Genomic DNA, 20,307 nt, shown 5'->3' with positions numbered 1-20,307 from the left:
TTAAGGTTTGCCGATGACATTGTAATTCTGTCAGAGACAGGAAAGGACCTGGAAGAGCAGCTGAACGGAATGGACAGTGTCTTGAAAGGAGGATATAAGATGAACATCAACAAAAGCAAAACAAGGATAATGGAATGTAGTCGAATTAAATTGAGTGATGCTGGGGGAATTAGATTAGGAAATGAGATGCTTAAAGTAGTAAATGAGTCTTGCTATTTTAGGAGCAAATTAACAGATGATGGGCAAAGTAGAGAGGATATAAAATGTAGACTGGCAATGGCAAGGAAAGTGTTTCTGAAGAAGAAAAATTTGTTAACATCAAGTATAGATTTGAGTGTCAGGAAATCGTTTCTGAAAGTATTTGTATGGAGTGTAGCCATGTATGTAAGTGAAACGTGGACGATAAATAGTTTAGACAAGAAGAGAATAGAAGCTTTCGAAATGTGGTGCTACAGAAGAATGCTGAAGATTAGATGGGTAGAAAATGTGGAGGTATTGAATAGATTTGGAGAGAAGAGAAATTTGTGGCACAACTTGACTAGAAGAAAGGATCTGTTGGTAGGGCATATACTGAGGCATCAAGGGTTCACCAATTTAGTATTGGAGGGCAGTGTGGAGGGTAAAAATCGTAGAGGAAGACCAAGAGATGAATGCAATAAGCAGATTCAGAAGGGTGTAGGTTGCAGGAGATACTGGGAGATGAAGAAGCTTGCACAGGATAGAGTAGCCTGGAGAGCTGCATCGAACCAGTCTCTGGACTAAAGACCACAACAGAGTGAGAGAGAGAGAGAGAGAGAGAGAGAGAGAGAGAGAGAGAGAGAGAGAGAGAGAGAGTGAGTGAGTGTGTGTGTAACAATTTTTGTTTTTCATATTCATGTTTCCAAAAAACGCTTAAAGAAAGATTTTCACAATTCCTGTTACAGGTTCCTAAGGGTTGTGAAGGTGACTTGGCAGAACAAATCTGATAAGGAACCCATGTCTGCAAATTTACCATTTGGATGTAAAATAAGTTTGAAGGTTGGATCACTTTCATATCAACCACTTCACTGTGTGCAGACACGCACACAGTGGAGGTAATGAGCTCCGACTCGCGTGCTGTAGGAGCACACGATACAGTCAGTGTTTAGAATGTTCATCTTAGTGTTCCATTCTATGTGGTGAAAGACATTCTCTTCAAAGTAGAGAGTTTGTCCGGTCTGTGAAGCACCGCAGATCGCTGTAGTTGTGAACGTACTGACCAGTTTCTTGCAGCCATTGTTGGAGTCAGAGGAAAATAGTACGTGATGTCATAATTACAACAGCGTGTGAGAACGGCACACTCTTCTCGATAGGTGCGCATACTGGGAAGTGGAAAATTCGAAAGTTTTCTAATCTTCAAACTTATTTTACATCTCAAGAGGTGTGGGTTCATTATTAAAAACTTGTATACTAAGTCCCCTCTCCAAGTCCTAGAAGACTGCAATAGGAATTGTAAAACACTTTGTTGCCATTGAAAAACAGAAAGCGTACAGAAAGCAAAATCTGGACTGAGGATCAAAGTAACCTAAGAATATGAACACAGGTCTCGTACCAGTTGGCCACAGTCAGTGAGGCCTTTATCTCAAGGCACATCTGTGGTAACGGGTGAAACTTTGGCGTGACACATACCACAGCTGTATACATTTTAAGAAACTTTTATTTTCACAGACTCAGTTGTATGACGTAAATGACTGAGTTGTTTGGTCATATGTAAGACAGAGAAAAACAACCTGACTAATCGATTCAGACCACAGAAGAGGACACAGAATTGACAAACATTTTCTGAATAACTGTAGGTCATAACTGCACCGTTGTGGAACTACAGCTGATCAGTAACGAGAGCACTGAAAAGTGTGTGCTCTTGAACTAACTTTCTGCAGCGTAATTGCCTGTTACACTAAAGAGCACAGTTACTACTTAAATTAGCTGCAGATGATAGTACCAGCTGGTCTGTCAAACTTGGTAAAACTTTAAATACATATCCACGGCTAGTTACCTGACACACGAATTTTCTGTTATGTTTACTGTTTAATGGTAGACTGTTAAATCCAATTATGCTAATAGTACTGTAATGTCAATAATAAGATACTAATTGGTACTGAAGAAACAGGACTGCATGTAGATAGTTGACATGAGGTACTGTAAGATTCAGTGTTGTTAATACTGAAATGTATAGGCTACATGAAACATGACAAGAGCACTTGCCCACGAAAGGCAAAGGTCCCGAGTTCGAGTCTCGGTCGGGCACACAGTTTTAATCTGCCAGGAAGTTTCATATCAGCGCACACTCCGCTGCAGAGTGAAAATCTCATTCTGGTATAGGCTACATGTTTGTTTTTTTGACATGTAGAGATAACCTGAATTAACTTTTATTCTAACAACTTCAGTGGCACCGATTCTGACAAAATTACACAACTAGACACATCCTCGCAGCTGACCGGCTGCTGTTCTACAGCGGGAGCTTCCCGACGGTGCATTTCTGACCCGTGGTTCTCTAGGAAATATTGCTCAAATCGACGTTGCCTATGTTGCTCTAATCTCGTGTTATGGCCAGTTTTATTTTCCCATACTATATAATGATCACCTCGATATCCACGTGTCCCCACTGTCTGTGATCAGTCGAACATATCTGAAACAAATTTAAATTAGAATTTTTATACCTGGAAAATTAATATAGTTACAATTTCCCTATTTTTTAGTGTTCTAAAATTGTAATTGGTGCAAATCAGATAGAGCCTCGGGTCATTTGACGTGGATGTTTTCAAAAAATGTAGTGTTGTGACCCTATCCTTTCATGAGAGTTACTTTGCTGTGGCAACTGATCAGCATCCTGAAGTTATCAAAATTGGTGAGCAGGGTGTGTTCTGTCATTGTAAGCAGAATGTGTCAGGTTGCTGTTTCTTATTTTTTTCCCCCCATTATAAAGACAAAATAATGTGACACAACATAAACTATGTACTCGATTGTATTTTTAAGGAATGGAGGACTGCCACAACTGAAAGTGCTGGATCTACCACACGGATACGGTGTGGAAGATAACACAGTAATTGCCATCAGCCACGGATGTCCCAGTTTGCGGCAGCTCTCCGTCACTCACGCTACGAAGCTGTCGCCCGCCGCCTTCTCAGAGATCGACCGTCTGGAACATCTTGAAATGTAAGTGATGTTGCTGGCTTTGCAGTGTAGTGCAGACAGAGTATTTTGCTGAATAATTAAAACGTAACTGGTGAAGTAGTACAGAATCGTGTGAGTTACTCGTAAATGTTGTGAGTGAAATTGTGTTGAAAAAGAATTGTAAGTCGAGACATTAAATAAAATATGCAGCTGGCCATTAAAACTGCAATATCACAGAGGTAGAGTGCAACAATTGTCAAACACGCATGAAGTTTACTACCGTTTTTACCCAAGTATAAGACGATTCGAAAGGCTTCTTTAGATACATTTATTTTAACATACCCTGACTAATCAGAGTAACAAACTGTTTTATTGACATTATGTATCTGCCTAAAATTCCAGTTTTGACTGTCTACATTTTGATAATACAAGGAGAATTAACCCCTTAATTTTTTTCCCCAAATTATGTTCCAAAAATGATATTTTTTATTAATGAAAAACATTATATACTGAAAGGCATTACATACTGAAATATAAAGATGGGTTTTAGAGCTCAAAATCCATCATCATCATCATCATCATTTAAGACTGATTATGCCTTTCAGTGTTCAGTCTGGAGCATAGCCCCCCTTATACAGTTCCTCCATGATCCCCTATTCAGTGCTAACATTGGTGCCTCTTCTGATGTTAAACCTATTACTTCAAAATCATTCTTAACCGAATCCAGGTACCTTCTCCTCGGTCTGCCCCAACTCCTCCTACCCTCTACTGCTGAATCCATGAGTCTCTTGGGTAACCTTGCTTCTCCCATGCGTGTAACATGACCCCACCATCTAAGCCTGTTCGCCCTGACTGCTACATCTATAGAGTTCATTCCCAGTTTTTCTTTGATTTCCTCATTGTCGACACCCTCCTGCCATTGTTTCCATCTACTAGTACCTGCAATCATCCTAGCTACTTTCATATCCGTAACCTCAACCTTGTTGATAAGGTAACCTGAATCCACCCAGCTTTCGCTCCCATACAACAAAGTTGGTCGAAAGATTGAACGGTGCACAGATAACTTAGTCTTGGTACTGACTTCCTTCTTGCAGAAGAGAGTAGATCGTAGCTGAGCGCTCACTGCATTAGCATTGCTACACCTCGCTTCCAGTTCTTTCACTATGTTGCCATCCTGTGAGAATATGCATCCTCAGTACTTGAAACCGTCCACCTGTTCTAACTTTGTTCCTCCTATTTGGCACTCAATCTGTTTATATTTCTTTCCCACTGACATTACTTTCGTTTTGGAGATGGTAATCTTCATACCATAGTCCTTACATTTCTGATCTAGCTCTGAAATATTACTTTGCAAACTTTCAATCGAATCTGCCATCACAACTAAGTCATCCGCATATGCAAGACTGCTTATTTTGTGTTCACATATCTTAATCTCACCCAGCCAGTCTATTGTTTTCAACATATGATCCATAAATAATATGAACAACAGTGGAGACAGGTTGCAGCCTTGTCTTACCCCTGAAACTACTCTGAACCATGAACTCAATTTACCATCAACTCTAACTGCTGCCTGAGTATCCATGTAAAGACCTTTAATTGCTTGCAAAAGTTTGCCTCCTATTCCATAATCTTGTAGAACAGACAATAACTTTCTCCTAGGAACCCGGTCATATGCCTTTTCTAGATCTATAAAGCATAGATACAATTCCCTGTTCCACTCATAACACTTCTCCATTATTTGCTGTAAGCTAAAGATCTGGTCCTGACAACCTCTAAGAGGCCTAAACCCACACTGATTTTCATCCAATTGGTCCTCAACTAATACTCGCACTTTCCTTTCAACAATACCTGAGAAGATTTTACCCACAACGCTGATTAAAGAGATAACTCTGTAGTTGTTACAATCTTTTCTGTTTCCATGTTTAAAGATTGGTGTGATTACTGCTTTTGTCCAGTCTGATGGAACCTGTCCCGACTTCCAGGCCATTTCAATTATCCTATGTAGCCATTTAAGACCTGACATTCCACTGTATTTGATGAGTTCTGACTTAATTTCATCCACCCCAGCCGCTTTATTGCACTGCAATCTATTGACCATTTTTTCCACTTCCTCAAATGTGATCCTATTTCCATCATCATTCCTATCCCATTCTACCTCGAAATCTGAAACATTACTGATCGCATTTTCACCTACATTGAGCAACTCTTCAAAATATTCCCTCCATCTGCCCAAGGCATCCACAGGATTCACCAGCAGTTTTCCTGACCTGTCCAAAATACTTGTCATTTGCTTCTTACCTCCCTTTCGAAGACTGCTAATTACACTCCAGAATGGTTTTCCAGCAGCTTGACCCATAGTCTCCAACCTGTTTCCAAAGTCTTCCCACGATTTCTTCTTGGATGCTGCAATTATCTGTTTGGCTTTGTTTCTTTCTTCAACATAACTTTCTCTGTCTACCTGGGTTCTGGTATGTAGCCATTTTTGATACGCCTTCTTTTTCCTTTTACAGGCTGCCTTGACTGTATCATTCCACCAAGCTGTTTGCTTCATCCTACTTTTACACACTACTGTTCCAAGACATTCTTTAGCCACTTCTAGTACTGTGTCCCTGCACCTTGTCCATTCCTTTTCCAATGACTGTAATTGACTACATTCAACTAACTGGTACCTTTCTGAGATCGCTGTTATGTACTTGTGCCTGATTTCCTTATCCTGAAGTTTCTCCACTCTTATTCTCCTACATATGGACCTGACCTCCTGCACTTTTGGCCTCACAATCCCAATTTCACTGCAGATTAAGTAATGATCAGTGTCATCAAAGCATCCCCTGAATACACGTGTGTCCCTCACAGCCTTCCTGAATTCCTGATCTGTTATTATATAGTCAATGACAGATCTGGTTCCCCTGCCTTCCCAAGTATGCCGGTGAATGTTCTTATGTTTAAAAAATGAGTTTGTGATTACTAAGCCCATACTGCCACAGAAATCCAAGAGTTGTTTCCCGTTCCTGTTGGCCTCCATATCCTCTCCAAATTTACCCATAACCTTTTCATACCCTTATGTTCGATTTCCAATCCTGGCGTTAAAATCACCCATGAGCAGAACACTGTCCTTGTCCTTTACTCTAACAACTACATCACTGAGTGCCTCATAAAAACTATCCATCTTATCTTGATCTGTCCCTTCACAATGCGAATATACTGACACAATCCTAATTTTCTTGCTAGACACTGTCAAATCTATCCACATCAGTCGTTCGTTTACATACCTTATTGCAACTACGCTGGGTTCCATTTCTTTCCTGATGTAAAGCCCTACACCCCATTGTGCTATTCCTGCTTTGACTCCTGACAGGTAGACCTTGTATTCTCCCACTTCCTCTTCTTTCTCACCCCTTACCCGAATGTCACTAACAGCTAAAACGTCCAGCCCCATCTTACTTGCAGCCTCTGCCAGCTCTACCTTCTTCCCAGAGTAGCCCCCATTGATATTAATAGCACCCCATCTCATTACCATTTGTTTGCCAAGTCGTATCTTAGGAGTCCCTGGTTTGTCAGTTAGAGGTGGGAATCCGACACCTCCAAAGGTCCGAGGCATTTTGCTCTGATTGTTGCCAGCATCATATTTAAAGTGCCAGGGAAGCAGGTTGCTAGCCTTACTTGCCCCGAGTCCCATTGGGTTTTACCCCTAATGGCTGAGGGACTAACCGGTGGATTTGGCAGTCTTTGCCGTATGAGCACAAAGGTGACCACGACTCAGAATATGTCCGAGATGCCCAGCCTTATTCCAAAGTAACTGGTATCCCGACTGTCGGGACCACTTACTTGGCCACTCATACATTGCCCGTGGTTCATGAACTAGGACATGACTACAGGAACCCACACCATGAACCACGAGCTCAAAATTATAAGTTACAAATTTTTTAAATCACCAATAGTAAAATCCCGAGCATGCTCGTGCACTAGACTTTGATTGATGTATCTGAAACTTGGAGTCATGTTTAGGTTTCTGTGCAGCTGTCAATTCTAAGTGTGGATTTCACAACGGTTTCCTGTGAACAGAAATCTCGTAGAAGCTGGCCAGAGCACATTGGACGTATTTATCTCGTACCACCGGCAAGTACTTGGCACTCGACTGACAAACTGTCGTCACTTTCGGTCTCGAATGAAATAACACCACATTCTTCTTCACTTTCTAAGCTGCAGTAAATGAAGCAGGCAAAAAGGAATACAAACATCTCAAAAATGAGACTGACAGGAAGTGCAAAATGGCTAAGCAGGGATGGCTAGAGGAAAAATGTAAGAATGTACAGGCTTATCTCAAGGGGAGTAAGATAGATACTGCCTACAGGAAAATCTTTGGAGAAAAGAGAACCACTTGTATGAAAATCAAGAGCTCAGATGAAAACTCAGTTCTAAGCAAAGAAGGGAAAGCAGAAAGGTGGAAGGAGTATGTAGAGGGTTTATACAGGGGCGATGTTCTTGAGGACAATATTATAGAAATAGAAGAGAATGTAGATGAAGATGAAATAGGAGATATGATACCGCATGAAGAGTTTGACAGAGCAATGAAAGTTCTGAGTCGAAACAAGGCACCGGGAGTAGACAACATTCCATTAGAACTACTGACAGCCTTGGGAGAGCCATTCCTGACAAAACTCTACCATCTGGTGAGCAAGATGTATGAGACAGGCAAAATACCCTCAGACTTCAAGAAGAATATAATAATTCCAATCCCAAAGAAAGCAGGTGTTGACAGATGTGGAAATTACCGAACTATCATGTTAATAAGTCACGGCTGCAAAATACTAATGTGAATTCTTTAGAGACGAATGGAAAAACTGGTAGAAGCGGGCCTCGGGGAAGATCAGTTTGGATTCCGTAGAAATGTTGGAACACATGAAGCAATACTGACCCTACGACTTATCTTAGAAGAAATATTAAGGTAAGGCAAACCTACGTTTCTAGCATTTGTAGACTTAGAGAAAGCTTTTGACAATGTTGACTGGAATACTCCCTTTCAAATTCTGAAGGTGGCAGGGGTAAAATACAGGGAGCGAAAGGCTATTTACAATTTGTACAGAAACCAGATGGCAGTTATAAGAGCCAAGGGACATGAAAGGGAAGCAGTGGTTGGGAAGGGAGTGAGACAGGGTTGTAGCCACTCCCCGATGCTATTCAATCTGTATATTGAGCAAGCAGTAAAGGAAACAAAAGAAAAGTTCGGATTAGGTATTAAAATCCATGGAGAAGAAATAAAAACTTTGAGGTTCGTCGATGACATTGTAATTCTGTCAGAAACAGCAAAGGACTTGGAAGAGCAATTGAACGGAATGGACAGTGTCTTGAAAGGAGGGTAGAAGATGAACATCAACAAAAGCAAAACAAGGGTAATGGAATGTAGTCAAATTAAGTCAGGTGATGCTGAGGGAATTAGATTATAAAATGAGACACTTAAAGTAGTAAGGAGTTTTGCTTTTTTGGGAGCAAAATAACTGATGATGGTCGAAGCAGATACGATATAAAATGTAGACTGGCAATGGCAAGAAAACCGTTTCTGAAGAAGAGAAATTTGTTAACATCAAGTATAGGTTTAAGTATCAGGAAGTATTTCCTGAAAGTATTTGTATGGAGTGTAGCCATGTATGGAAGTACAAGATGGACAATACATTGTTTGGACAAGAAGGGAATAGAAGCTTTCGAAATGTGGTGCTACAGAAGAATGCTGAGGATTAGATGGGTAGATAACATAACTAATGTGGAGGTATTGAATAGAATTGGGGAGAAGAGGAATTTGTGGCACAACTTGACCAGAAGAAGGGATCCGTTGGTAGGACATGTTCGGAGGCATCAAAGGATCACCAATTTAGTATTGGAGGGCAGCGTGGAGGGTAAAAATCGTAGAGGGAGACCAAGAGATGAATACACTATGCAGATTCAGAAGGATGTAGGCTGCAGTAGGTACTGGGAGATGAAGAAGCTTGCACAGGATAGAGTAGCATGAAGAGCTGCATCAAACCAGTCTCCGGGCTCAATACCACAACAACAACAACAACATGCCTAAATTCAATGTCAAATTTAGGATCTCTGTAGTAAACCTAAACAACAATACAGGAAAAAGGCTGGAAAGCACGTCTTTAATTGTCGTGCATCTAAAGCTGCACACAGTAAAGATGGTACCGAGTGGCAACCACCTCAAACATACCACGACAGCCAGGTGCAAACGTGGTACCAGATGCTCTATAGTGGCTGGACGCTTAACTATCAGTGCTGAAACAGGTATAAATGGAGTTTCACTTTTTCACAGGTCTACTTATAAGCTGCCCAAGTACACGGTGGATTTTTAGTATCTGTCAGAATAATAAAACCGAGGTAACTCAGGTTTTTATGATAAGGAGTTAAAATAAAGGAAAAGATATGGTTTTCATTAATATTTGGACTGTTTTCTTTTCTACCTATTTTGCTTATAACCCAGTTTTCTGTGGTACCACTGTTTTTAATCATTATCCTGACAGTACAGCTGTGAAATTTATATCTTTGCTGTCACAATTATTTGCCTGTTTATTCAGAATACATTGCAATTTCAAAGGTTTTGGTGGGACCTGAGAAGGCATCTGTCATCCCTCCCTCCACCCTTTCCCTGCCCTTCCAAATTCTTCAGAACTGACCTGCATGTGACCTCAGAGCCAAAACTTCATCTCTAAATGTATTATGACCTCTATATGCTCTACAAAACAATGTGAAAATGTTGACTGTTAATACGAGATGAAATGATCCTGCAGTTTAGGAATGATGAGTTTGGGAAAAGCCTCATCTTATAATCGGGTAAATGCGGTAAACATTTGTATATGCAGAGAATCGGCATTTCAGTGCAAAATTCTTAGCGAAACCTCTACCTACATTCGTTACGTAAGGAAATATTACAATGTTGGTTTCTCTACACTGGAGCGTAAAAGCCTTTACAGTTCCCAGGACTGATAAATTTTATAGCTCAGTGGAAAAGTATATTGTCACTTAACATGGAAAAAATGTACTTTCACCCAAGGAATAGTGTATTTTCTCTAGGCAAAAAGTGTGTTTTTGTTAAAGAAATCAAGGAAATTTTTTCTTCTCAGTGCATAACCCTGAAGTTTCTCATTGTGAGATAGTGGCTAATGTAGCATTTTGCTCTTTTCCATTGTGTTAAAAATGGATTACTGATTATAAACCTGATGTTCAGACTATCTCAAGGAGTAGGGTATCGTCATCAGTGTAGCAAATCTTTGCTTCATAACTTGTGTAAGGTGTTGTTTTTGTGACTTTTCCTTTATGACAGTCATGCCACTTTGTAGGTGTATTTGTTATCACCCTCACCTTAGACTTAAGTTTAATTTTGGAACAATTTTACTTGACGATGTACAATAATTTTGATTTACATGAAAAATGCTCTGTCTCAAAGGTGACAGCTAGGAGTACAATTCATCATATTTATTTCTGCCAACTTGTTCCTGTGTAAAGGATAGTGCACTTGTGGTTTGTTCCAGACTAGATGTGACAGGTTGTAGCAGACTCGGCGGAGGCCTATTCCCCTGCCTCGTCGGGCTACTGCGACTTCACACGTTGCGAATGGGTACCATGGATTTTGGTACCACGTATTTTACAGAGTTGCAGCCAGGTGTGAGCAGCATCCTCAAATTGTCAGGTTTGCGCTGTCTGACATTCGATTATTCGGATGTTACTGGAGTGCCTTTTGATAAGTTTCCGGAGAATCTCGTCAGTCTCAGGTAAGGAAAGATCTGTGTCTGCATGATTACTTTGCAGGCTCAAGCTTTGGAAACTGCAGGTTGGAATACGAATAATATAAGGAAAAGGATAGATTCTTACTCACGACAAAGGTGACCTATCGAGAAGCAGAAACGCATGACAGAAACACTGTAACACAGTATAGCTTTCGACAAAAGCCTTCTTCTGCAGAGAGAGAGAGAGAGAGAGAGAGAGAGAGAGAGAGAGAGAGAGAGAGAGAGAAGCACATTGAGACAAGCCAGCACACCTCATGCACACATGTCCGCTTCCACCAGCAGGTCTGACTGGAACACAACTGTCACATTAATAGCAATCTGAACCATGGACCTTGCCGTTGGTGGGGAGGCTTGAATGCCTCAGCGATACAGATAGTCATACTGTAGGTGCAACCACAACAGAGGGGTATCTGTTGAGAGGCCAGACAAATGTGTGGTTCCTGAAGAGGGGCAGCAGCCATTTCAGTTGTTGCAGGGGCAACAGTCTGGATGGTTGACTGATCTGGCCTTGTAACACTAACCAAAACGGCCTTGCTGTGCTGGTACTGCGAACGGCTGAAAGCAAGGGGAAACTACAGCCGTAATTTTTCCCGAGGGCATGCAGCTTTACTGTATGGTTAAATGATGATGGCGTCCTCTTGGGTAAAATATTCCGGAGGTAAAATAGTCCCCCATTCGGATCTCCGGGCGGGAACTACTCAAGAGGATGTCATTATCAGGAGAAAGAAAACTGGCATTCTATGGATCGGAGCGTGGAATGTCAGATCCCTTAATCGGGCAGATAGGTTAGAAAATTTAAAAAGGAAAATGGATAGGTTAAAGTTAGATATAGTGGGAATTAGTGAAGTTCGGTGGCAAGAGGGACAAGAGTTTTGGTCAAGTGAATACAGGGTTATAAATACAAAATCAAATAGGGGTAATGCAGGAGTAAGTTTAATAATGAATAAAAAAATAGGAGTATGGGTAAGCTACTACAAACAGCATAGTGAACCCATTATTGTGGCCAAGATAGACACGAAGCCCACGCCTACTACAGTAGTACAAGTTTATATGCCAACTAGATCTGTATATGGTGAAGAAATTGATGAAATGTATGATGAGATAAAAGAAATTATTCAGGTAGTGAAGGGAGACGAAAATTTAATAGTCATGGGTGACTGGAATTCAAGAGTAGGAAAAGGGAGAGAAGGAAACATAGTAGGTGAATATGGATTGGGGGTAAGGAATGAAAGAGGAAGCCGTCTGGTAGAATTTTGCACAGAGCATAACTTAAATCATAGCTAACACTTGGTTCAAGAATCATGAAAGAAGGTTGTATACATGGAAGAATCCTGAAGATACTAAAAAGTATCAGATAGATTATATAATGGTAAGACAGAGATTTAGGAACCAGGGGCAAATGTGGACCCTGACCACAATCTGTTGGTTATGAACTGTAGATTAAAACTGAAGAAACAGCAAAAAGGTGGGAATTTAAGGAAATGGGACCTGGATAAACTGACTAAACCAGAGGTTGTATGGAGTTTCAGGGAGAGCGTAAGGGAACAATTGACAGGAATGGGGGAAAGAAATACAGTAGAAGAAGAATGGGTAGCTCTGAGGGATGAAGTAGTGAAGGCAGCAGAGGACCAAGTAGGTAAAAAGACAACAGCTAGTAGAAATCCTTGGGTAACAGAAGAAATATTGAATTTAATTGATGAAAGGAGAAAAGATAAAAATGCAGTAAATGAAGCAGGCAAAAAGGAATATAAACGTCTCAAAAATGAGATCGACAGGAAGTGCAAAATGGCTAAGTAGGGATGGCTACAGGACAAATGTAAGGATGTAGAGGCTTATCTTGCTAGTGGTAAGATAGATACTGCCTACAGGAAAATTAAAGAGACCGTTGGAGGAAAGAGAACCACTTGTATGAATATCAAGAGCTCAGATGGAAACCCAGTTCTAAGCAACGAAGGGAAAGCAGAAAGGTGGAAGGAGTATATAGAGAGTCTATACAAGGGTGATGTACTTGAGGACAATATTATGGAAATAGAAGAGGATGTAGATGAAGATGAAATGGGAGATACGATACTGCGTGAAGAGTTTGACAGAGCACTGAAAGACCTGAGTCGAAACAGGGCCCTGGGAGTAGACAGCATTCCATTAGAACTGCTGATGGCCTTGGCAGAGCCAGTCCTGACAAAACTCTACCATCTGGTGAGCAAAGTGTATGAGACAGGCATAATACCCTCAGGCTTCAAGAAGAATATAATAATTCCAATCCCAAAGAAAGCAGGTGTTGCCAGATGTAAAAATTACCGATCTATCATGTGAATTTTAACTTATTTTATGTCTAATCAAGAATATTTTGAACAGACTGACGGTGTCGCCATGGATAGCCTTCTGTCTCCTTTGGTGGCCAACCTTTTTATGGAGGATTTTGAAGAGAGAGCGCTTGAATCACCTGCCCTGAAGCCAACAGTTTTTTGGCGGTATGTAGATGACACTTTCATAGTGTGGCCTCATGGAGAAGATAAATTAATGGAGTTTCTGCATCACCTCAACTCCATTCATAGCAACATCCTGTTCACCATGGAAATAGAGAAAGATGGTTGTTTGCCTTTCTTGGATGTCCTGGTCGAAGGAAGAATGATGGTTCGCTAGGGCATTCGGTTTACCGGAAACCCACTCATACTGATTTGTACCTGCAAGCATCGAGTTGCCGTCACCCATCACAAACCATGAATTTGCTTAAAACACTTGTTCATAGAGCTCATACTGTCTCAGATCCAGATAGCTTACCTCAAGAACTCGCCCATCTAAAGACTGTACTCAGCGAAAATGGGTATTCTATCCGGCAGATTAACAGGTCACTAACAATTAAAACTAAGAAGCAGGAAGAGAATAAAGAGGAGAACATGCCAGAACAATCTTTATCTTTTCTTCCTTTCGTTGGCAACACTTCGTTTAAAATAGCAAGAATCCTCTGCTGAACATTGTATTTCTACTGGACATTCAATGGAGTATGAGAAAACAATGATTTTGTCCACAGCAATGTCTTTCTGGGACTCCATTATTAAAGAATCCGTAGAAATACGACTGGCGGAAAATCTGTTAAACTGTGACAGTGGCTACCAGCTGGACAGTGCACGGAATCCCATAATCTCCATGATTTGCTCAAATCGAAGACGACTGAGTGCGTCGACGGCCGTGGCAAACAGCAACGCATAGGGCGACTGAGTTCCGCTATTCCACCAGCGAGGGCGCTGCCGGCGGGCAGTGTGGTTCAACTATCAAGTTTTCGACGCATGCACAGAATAGTTATAGTACGCTATATATTGCGGAATGGAGGACGTTTTCGCCAGTCTGCGACAGCTCAGCTGAAGGTCACTGGCAGGTACCCAGTTGACATATCGTGCGAAGTATTGAACGACGACCGGCTGCAAGCCCGAAATTTGTTTGAACTACCGACCTATCCATTTAATATGCCACAGCTGCAAACTACTAACACGAATTCTTTACAGACGAATGGAAAAACTGGTAGAAGCCGACCTCGGGGAAGATCAGTTTGGATTCCGTAGAAATGTTGGAACACGTGATGCAATACTGACCCTACGACTTATCTTAGAAGAAAGATTAAGGAAAGGGAAACCTATCTTTCTAGCATTTGTAGACTTAGAGAAAGCTTTTGACAATGTTGACTGGAATAGTCTCTTTCAAATTCTGAAGGTGGCAGGGGTAAAATACAGGGAGCGAAAGGCTATTTACAATTTGTACAGGAACCAGATGGCAGTTATAAGAGTCGAGGGGCATGAAAGGGAAGCAGTGGTTGGGAAGGGAGTGAGACAGGGTTGTGGCCTCTCCACGATGTTATTCAATCTGTATATTGAGCAAGCAGTAAAGGAAACAAAAGAATCGTTCGGAGTAGGTATTAGAATCCATGGAAAAGAAATAAAAACTTTGAGGTTCACCAATGACATTGTAATTCTGTCAGAGACAGCAAAGGACTTGGGAGAGCAGCTGAACGGAATGGACAGTGTCTTGAAAGGAGGATATAAGATGAACATCAACAAAAGCAAAACGAAGGTAATGGAATGTAGTCAAATTAAGTCGGGTGATGCTGAGGGAATTAGATTTGGAAATGAGACATTTATAGTAGTAAATGAGTTTTGCTATTTGGGGAGCAAAATAACTGATGATGGTCAAAGTAGAGAGGATATAAAATGTAGACTGGCAATGGCAAGGAAAGTGTTTCTGAAGAAGAGAAATTTGTTAAAATCGAGTATATATTTGTCAGGAAGTTGTTTGTATGGAGTGTGGCCATGTATGGAAGTGAAAAATGGACGATAAATAGTTTGGACAAGAAGAGAATAGAAACTTTCGAAATGTGGTGCTACAGAAGAATGCTGAAGATGATATGGATAGATCACATAACTAGTGAGGAGATATTGAATAGAATTGGGGAGAAGAGGAGTTTGTGGCACAACTTGACAAGAAGAAGGGACCGGTTGGTAGGACATGTTCTGAGGCATCAAGGGATCACAAATTTAGCGTTGGAGGGCAGCGCGGAGGGTAAAAATCGTAGAGGGAGACCAAGAGATGAATACACTAAGCAGATTCAGAAGGATGTAGGTTGCAGTAGGTACTGGGAGATGAAGAAGCTTGCACGGGATAGAGTAGCAGGGAGAGCTGCATCAAACCAGTCTCAGGACTGAAGACCACAACAACAGGTGGGGGGAGAGAAGAAGACGGGCGGGGCATGCAGGGACTAGATGGAGGTACAGCAATACTGCCAGGTGCAGTATTGGGTAGTGGAGGGAAGGGGAAGAGTGAAAAAGAGGAAAAGGGGAGGGGAAAGGATGGTCAGGTGCATTGGCAGAGGGAGGCACACAGTGAGGGTGAGAGGACACGAAAAGGGAGGAGGTGATAGGACAGAGGGGATGGAAACAGTAAAATGGAGGGTGTAGCGACAGTAGGTTACTGTATGTTCAGGCAGCTATAATTTTGGGAGGGAGTGGAGAATGTCTTGTAAGTATAATGCTCATTTTTGCAGTTCAGGAAAGCTGGTGGTGGAGGGTAGGATCCACACGGCTCGAGTAGTGAAGCAGCCGTCAAAATCCGGCACGTTATGTTCAGCTGCAAGTTGTACCACGTGGTGCTACCTTGCTCTCACCCCCCCCCCCCCCTCACCCCCCCCCCCCCCCCCCCCAGGTTGGCGGTGCCCGTTCATCTCTTACCGATTTAGAAAGCTGTGCAGTGATTGCAGAGCTGGTAGATGACGTCGCTGTTTTCTCGGATGGCCTGGCCTCTGATGGGCTAGGACAAGGCTGTGACGGAACTGGTATTGGAAGTGCTGGGAGGTGGATTGGGCTGGTCCTGCATCAGGGTCTCCACAGTGATACGATCCCTGTAGCTATGGCCCGGGACAGGGAGTGGCATAGGGATAGATTGAGATGTTAACATGTCATATTTATGGTGAATAGTAATCTATCCTTTTCCTGCAGTTTACATTTGTTTGGCAAAGGGTTCAAAAATATAGAAGCACTCGGGCTTTCTCAGTGTTCTGTCTCAGATAGCATGTGGGAAAAATAAATAACTTCTCTTGCAGTTTTGTATCTGTGTTAAATAATGATAAATGTAAGATAATGACTGTGTGTGTGTGTGTGTGTGTGTGTGTGTGTGTGTGTGTGTGTGTGTGTGTGAGAGAGAGAGAGAGAGAGAGAGAGAGAGAGAGAGAGAGAGAGAGAGAGAGAGCTGTGTAGTATCTGCTTATAAGATTAGTAGCAAACGTCTTGAGTGTATCACATTGTATATGCATTAATGGGTAATAGTAAGAAGTGATATGAAATATGGTGATCAGGCAAAACATTAGTAGGAAAGGTGCACAGAAAGCTTAGATTTGTTGAAAGGGTGCTGTGATTTATGTCTGAATAGGAAATTGCACATGACGCACTAGTGCAACCATTTATGTCACTGTAGATGTTTGTAGATACGGTACCGTCCCAAAGTGTGGCAAGTGTTGATGACGTACTCCTCCAGTCCGTGCACACAGAGTGATCATTTGAAGAAATGTCAGTCAGAATCAGTGCTACTTCTCTGAATTACAACAGCTGCTGTTCTCCTATTTGGTATCACAGTTTCGTGGCAGTCTGTATTCTGTGGAGTTATGTGCTCGTTCTCACAGCCAGGAAATCTAGAAAAAATGGGGGTACTTTTTCATCTGGGAAAAGTCCAGCAATTTGTTAGAATTTTGGGAATTTTTCATTGTTTTAATTTTCAGATCAGTTTTTGTAGTTTTGACTGATAAGAACTCATATTCTAACAAATAATTTTATTTATGCCCACTCCTGCAGAATAATACTGCAGCAGTAAAACATAAACCAGAGAATAACACCAAAGCAAAAGTTAAGACTGTGAAAACTTTGTAAGAACAAATTGCTTTCGATGAGAGTGACATCACAGGTGTTTACATTTCTAACAAGCTGTGGGAAAATATTGTGAATGGTGATTTGAGAAGCACTGCTTTCAAAGTAAATTTCATTTTACACAAGACGAATTATGTTACATGTGAGAATATGCGATGAATTAATTAAATTGTGAAGTGTTTCACTGTCATTCGAAACTTAAACATTTTGAGAGCCAGCCACTTTAAAAAAGACCAGCCATTTATGCCTTTACTTTATTTAAAATTTTAATGGTGCATTTGTGTTTAACACATGCTAAAAAGAGACCAAGCTTCAAGGTTAGTTTTTCATATTTATTTCAGTTCTTTTGTAGATTAAAGATTATGCAAAAACAATGGCAGAAGTATGATGATCCTTAGAAAACGAAAAAAAAAAAAAAACAAAAACAAAAAAAAAATTGAAGGATGAGTTCGGCAATTTCACACATAATTGGATTTCCAATGAAAGGGTCAAAGTTTTATCACACGTAGGGGGATATGTCGCAATCGTAGCAATACTTGTTTGCTTCTTTCCTGCTCATTTTACCAGTAAATTGTCTCGTCTTCTCCGTACCGTGCTCCGAATATCTGCTGTCGTCGGCTGTCTAGATTGTGTGACATGAGCTATGATTGGTTAACAGAAGTGCATTGTGCAGCACAGTCTAAATTTCACTGCTCCAAAAGCTACTGTGCTGTATGTGCTGGAATTCGTATTTATACTTTTGTAATACCAATATATACAATGTTTATGTTGCCCCACGGCAAAGAGCTTTCCACAACGCATTGTTTTCTTGCTGGATTTTGTTTCCTAAAGTGCTAGAAGTTCTGTGCTGGTGTATAAAACGTTTACCAGTCAAAGAATTGAAAAGTTTTACAGCTCTGAAGAAAAATATACTGGCACTTAACAAGGAAAAATGTACTTTCTCTCAGAGTAATGTTCTCTCTGGGTAATTTTCGCCCAGGAAAAGTGTATTTTTAACGGGAGAAAATCTACATGGTTTTTTCTTTTTATTTATTTATTCATTTATTTATTTATTCCCCCCCCCCCCTCCCCCTAAATTGTCCACATGTACACCCTGTCATAAAGAATTTAAATCCAGAAGGTCATTGAAATAATGGTCCTGATGCATCTCCATAGTCCTTTGAGTCATGAAGCAAGTGATGTTCAGTGTGTGTGCGCTGCATCCTGTCACTGCAGTTATAGTATCGAATAACATTACACAACTGCTCTGCACGTGTCGCCCACAACGTAGCTGATGTTAATCAGTTCCTGTCCTCAATGTAGATAATAAAGTCCGTGTTAAAGTACAGTCTGTCTGTAAAGGAATGTCCCGTTTCAGTGGTATATTATAACAGTTTTTTATACAAATACTCAGTTCGACCTAAAATACAATTCTTCCCACACTTTGGGTAATAAGTCCAGAGTAATGGAAGCAACAACAGCACCTTCAGTTCTGTGTCTCAACTCTGGCAGATCATTAGATAGTGGCGCAAAGCAGACAAGATCTTTTACAAAGCCCAAAGGAAAAAAATCACACGGGTCGAGGCCAGCAGAACAGTGTCCTCGTCATATTGATTATTAGCACCAGTCCAGCAGTCAAGGGCTTCGATGTTCGACTGTGCTCGTACAAAAATGTGCCGACGGATAGGGGCCCGATGTTGTTGCCGAGTACAGTTTTCGGGGTCACCTTTTAACTGATGAAAGAGCCGTTCTGGTAACATATCCAGATAAGCTACCCCTGCTATGGTAGCTTCAGCAGAACAAAATAGTCTGAACACTTGACATTGAGACACAGCACAGAAAAAGTTTAATTTTGGGATTTCGCACGTACTTCCATCTGCGTAGTTCTGTACATCTTAATTGTCACATCGGATAGGTCATCTGCAATCACTTTGTACGGTCCACGAAATTGTGCAGCTAGCTTCTCAGAATGACGCCTTCTTACGGTTTCGTCAAACAAAAGAAGCATCCTAAATATTCTTCGATTCTTCAACTCTTCATGTGAGCCTTACTGGTTTCCTTCATTACTTTTATCGTTTCTCGTGCTACTGGATGTGCTGCTTGCAGCATTCTAGTTGGTTGATAAACATAACAGTTCATTCCTCTGCCTTTAGGACTCCTGGAATGTGTACTTGTCTCCCATAAATTTATGCCAACAATGTATACCCATTGCTACTGTGAAAATATAAGTAATTGGATAGATTAGTTTTCCACATCTTTCATTTTCTAACCTTCTATTTTTTGCCATCCCCATCGCTCCTGTGCCACATACAGTGCACTTAGCTTTCCGCATTTATTAGCTTGTGCACGATGTTACAGCAGTATTCTCTGTTTCTCGTATTACTGTGTTTAAGCTCTCAGATTTTTGAATCTTGTCCACTGCAGTCTATAACGGTCAGTCTTTCCGTCTCGTCCTGTCCGGTAAGTCTTCCTCCGACCAGAGGTTCTGCGTGACTCCTCCAAACTCTACTCCTTTTCCTAAACCTTACCAGTCCTCCTCCTTCACTGCTCTCCCTTCCCCTTCGACCCTTCTGCTAGGAGAAGGAGCAAATGGCTCCAAAAGCTTGCAAACTTGATTACCTTTTTCACGTGTTTTCTCCTGCCACCACATGATGAATAAATTTTTTTTCTATCCAGTTACTTGTTTGTTTCAAAAACTGATTATTTTCGTTGATACTTTGCTACTGTGAGGCATATTAAATACAGAAACAGTATACTGTTCCCATATATTCCAAGTACAGTGATCCTCTCTAACGAAGTGTCATAAATATTCCACCAGTGTCCTAAGAGTTCTCTAGAGCACACTGTTTGTCAGTGAAATGCTGTCGTCACAGTTTTCTGGATCCTTAATAACTTATGTACCCTCTTCTCTGTGTGAACTTATTTCTTTGACATTTGTAATAATTCCTAATGTGTTCCTCTTTTCATGCCTTTCCACTAATTATAGTTTTCTATTTGGCCTAAGTTTCTGTGCA

The 20,307-nt window shown here is 41.1% G+C and overlaps 1 protein-coding gene across 4 annotated transcripts in view; it reads left to right on the top strand.

Annotated features, from left to right (window-relative positions):
* The window catches only part of LOC126092226 (F-box/LRR-repeat protein 17-like), a 141,046-nt gene that overhangs the window by 108,883 nt on the left and 11,856 nt on the right, over positions 1–20,307 (top strand). For 3 of the 4 annotated variants that reach the window (XM_049907721.1, XM_049907722.1, XM_049907724.1), the window contains 2 exons: positions 2,995–3,174; positions 10,656–10,895. In XM_049907721.1, coding sequence (XP_049763678.1) covers positions 2,995–3,174; positions 10,656–10,895 — 420 coding nt within the window. The remainder of the gene's footprint in view (positions 1–2,994; positions 3,175–10,655; positions 10,896–20,307) is intronic. The other variant, XM_049907723.1, reaches the window with a different exon arrangement.

Source organism: Schistocerca cancellata, chromosome 7 (genome assembly GCF_023864275.1).
Source record: "Schistocerca cancellata isolate TAMUIC-IGC-003103 chromosome 7, iqSchCanc2.1, whole genome shotgun sequence".
Classification (NCBI taxonomy): Eukaryota; Metazoa; Arthropoda; class Insecta; order Orthoptera; family Acrididae; genus Schistocerca; species Schistocerca cancellata.
Note: the sequence above shows the minus strand (reverse complement) of the source record. Positions and strands in the feature narration are given on the sequence as shown.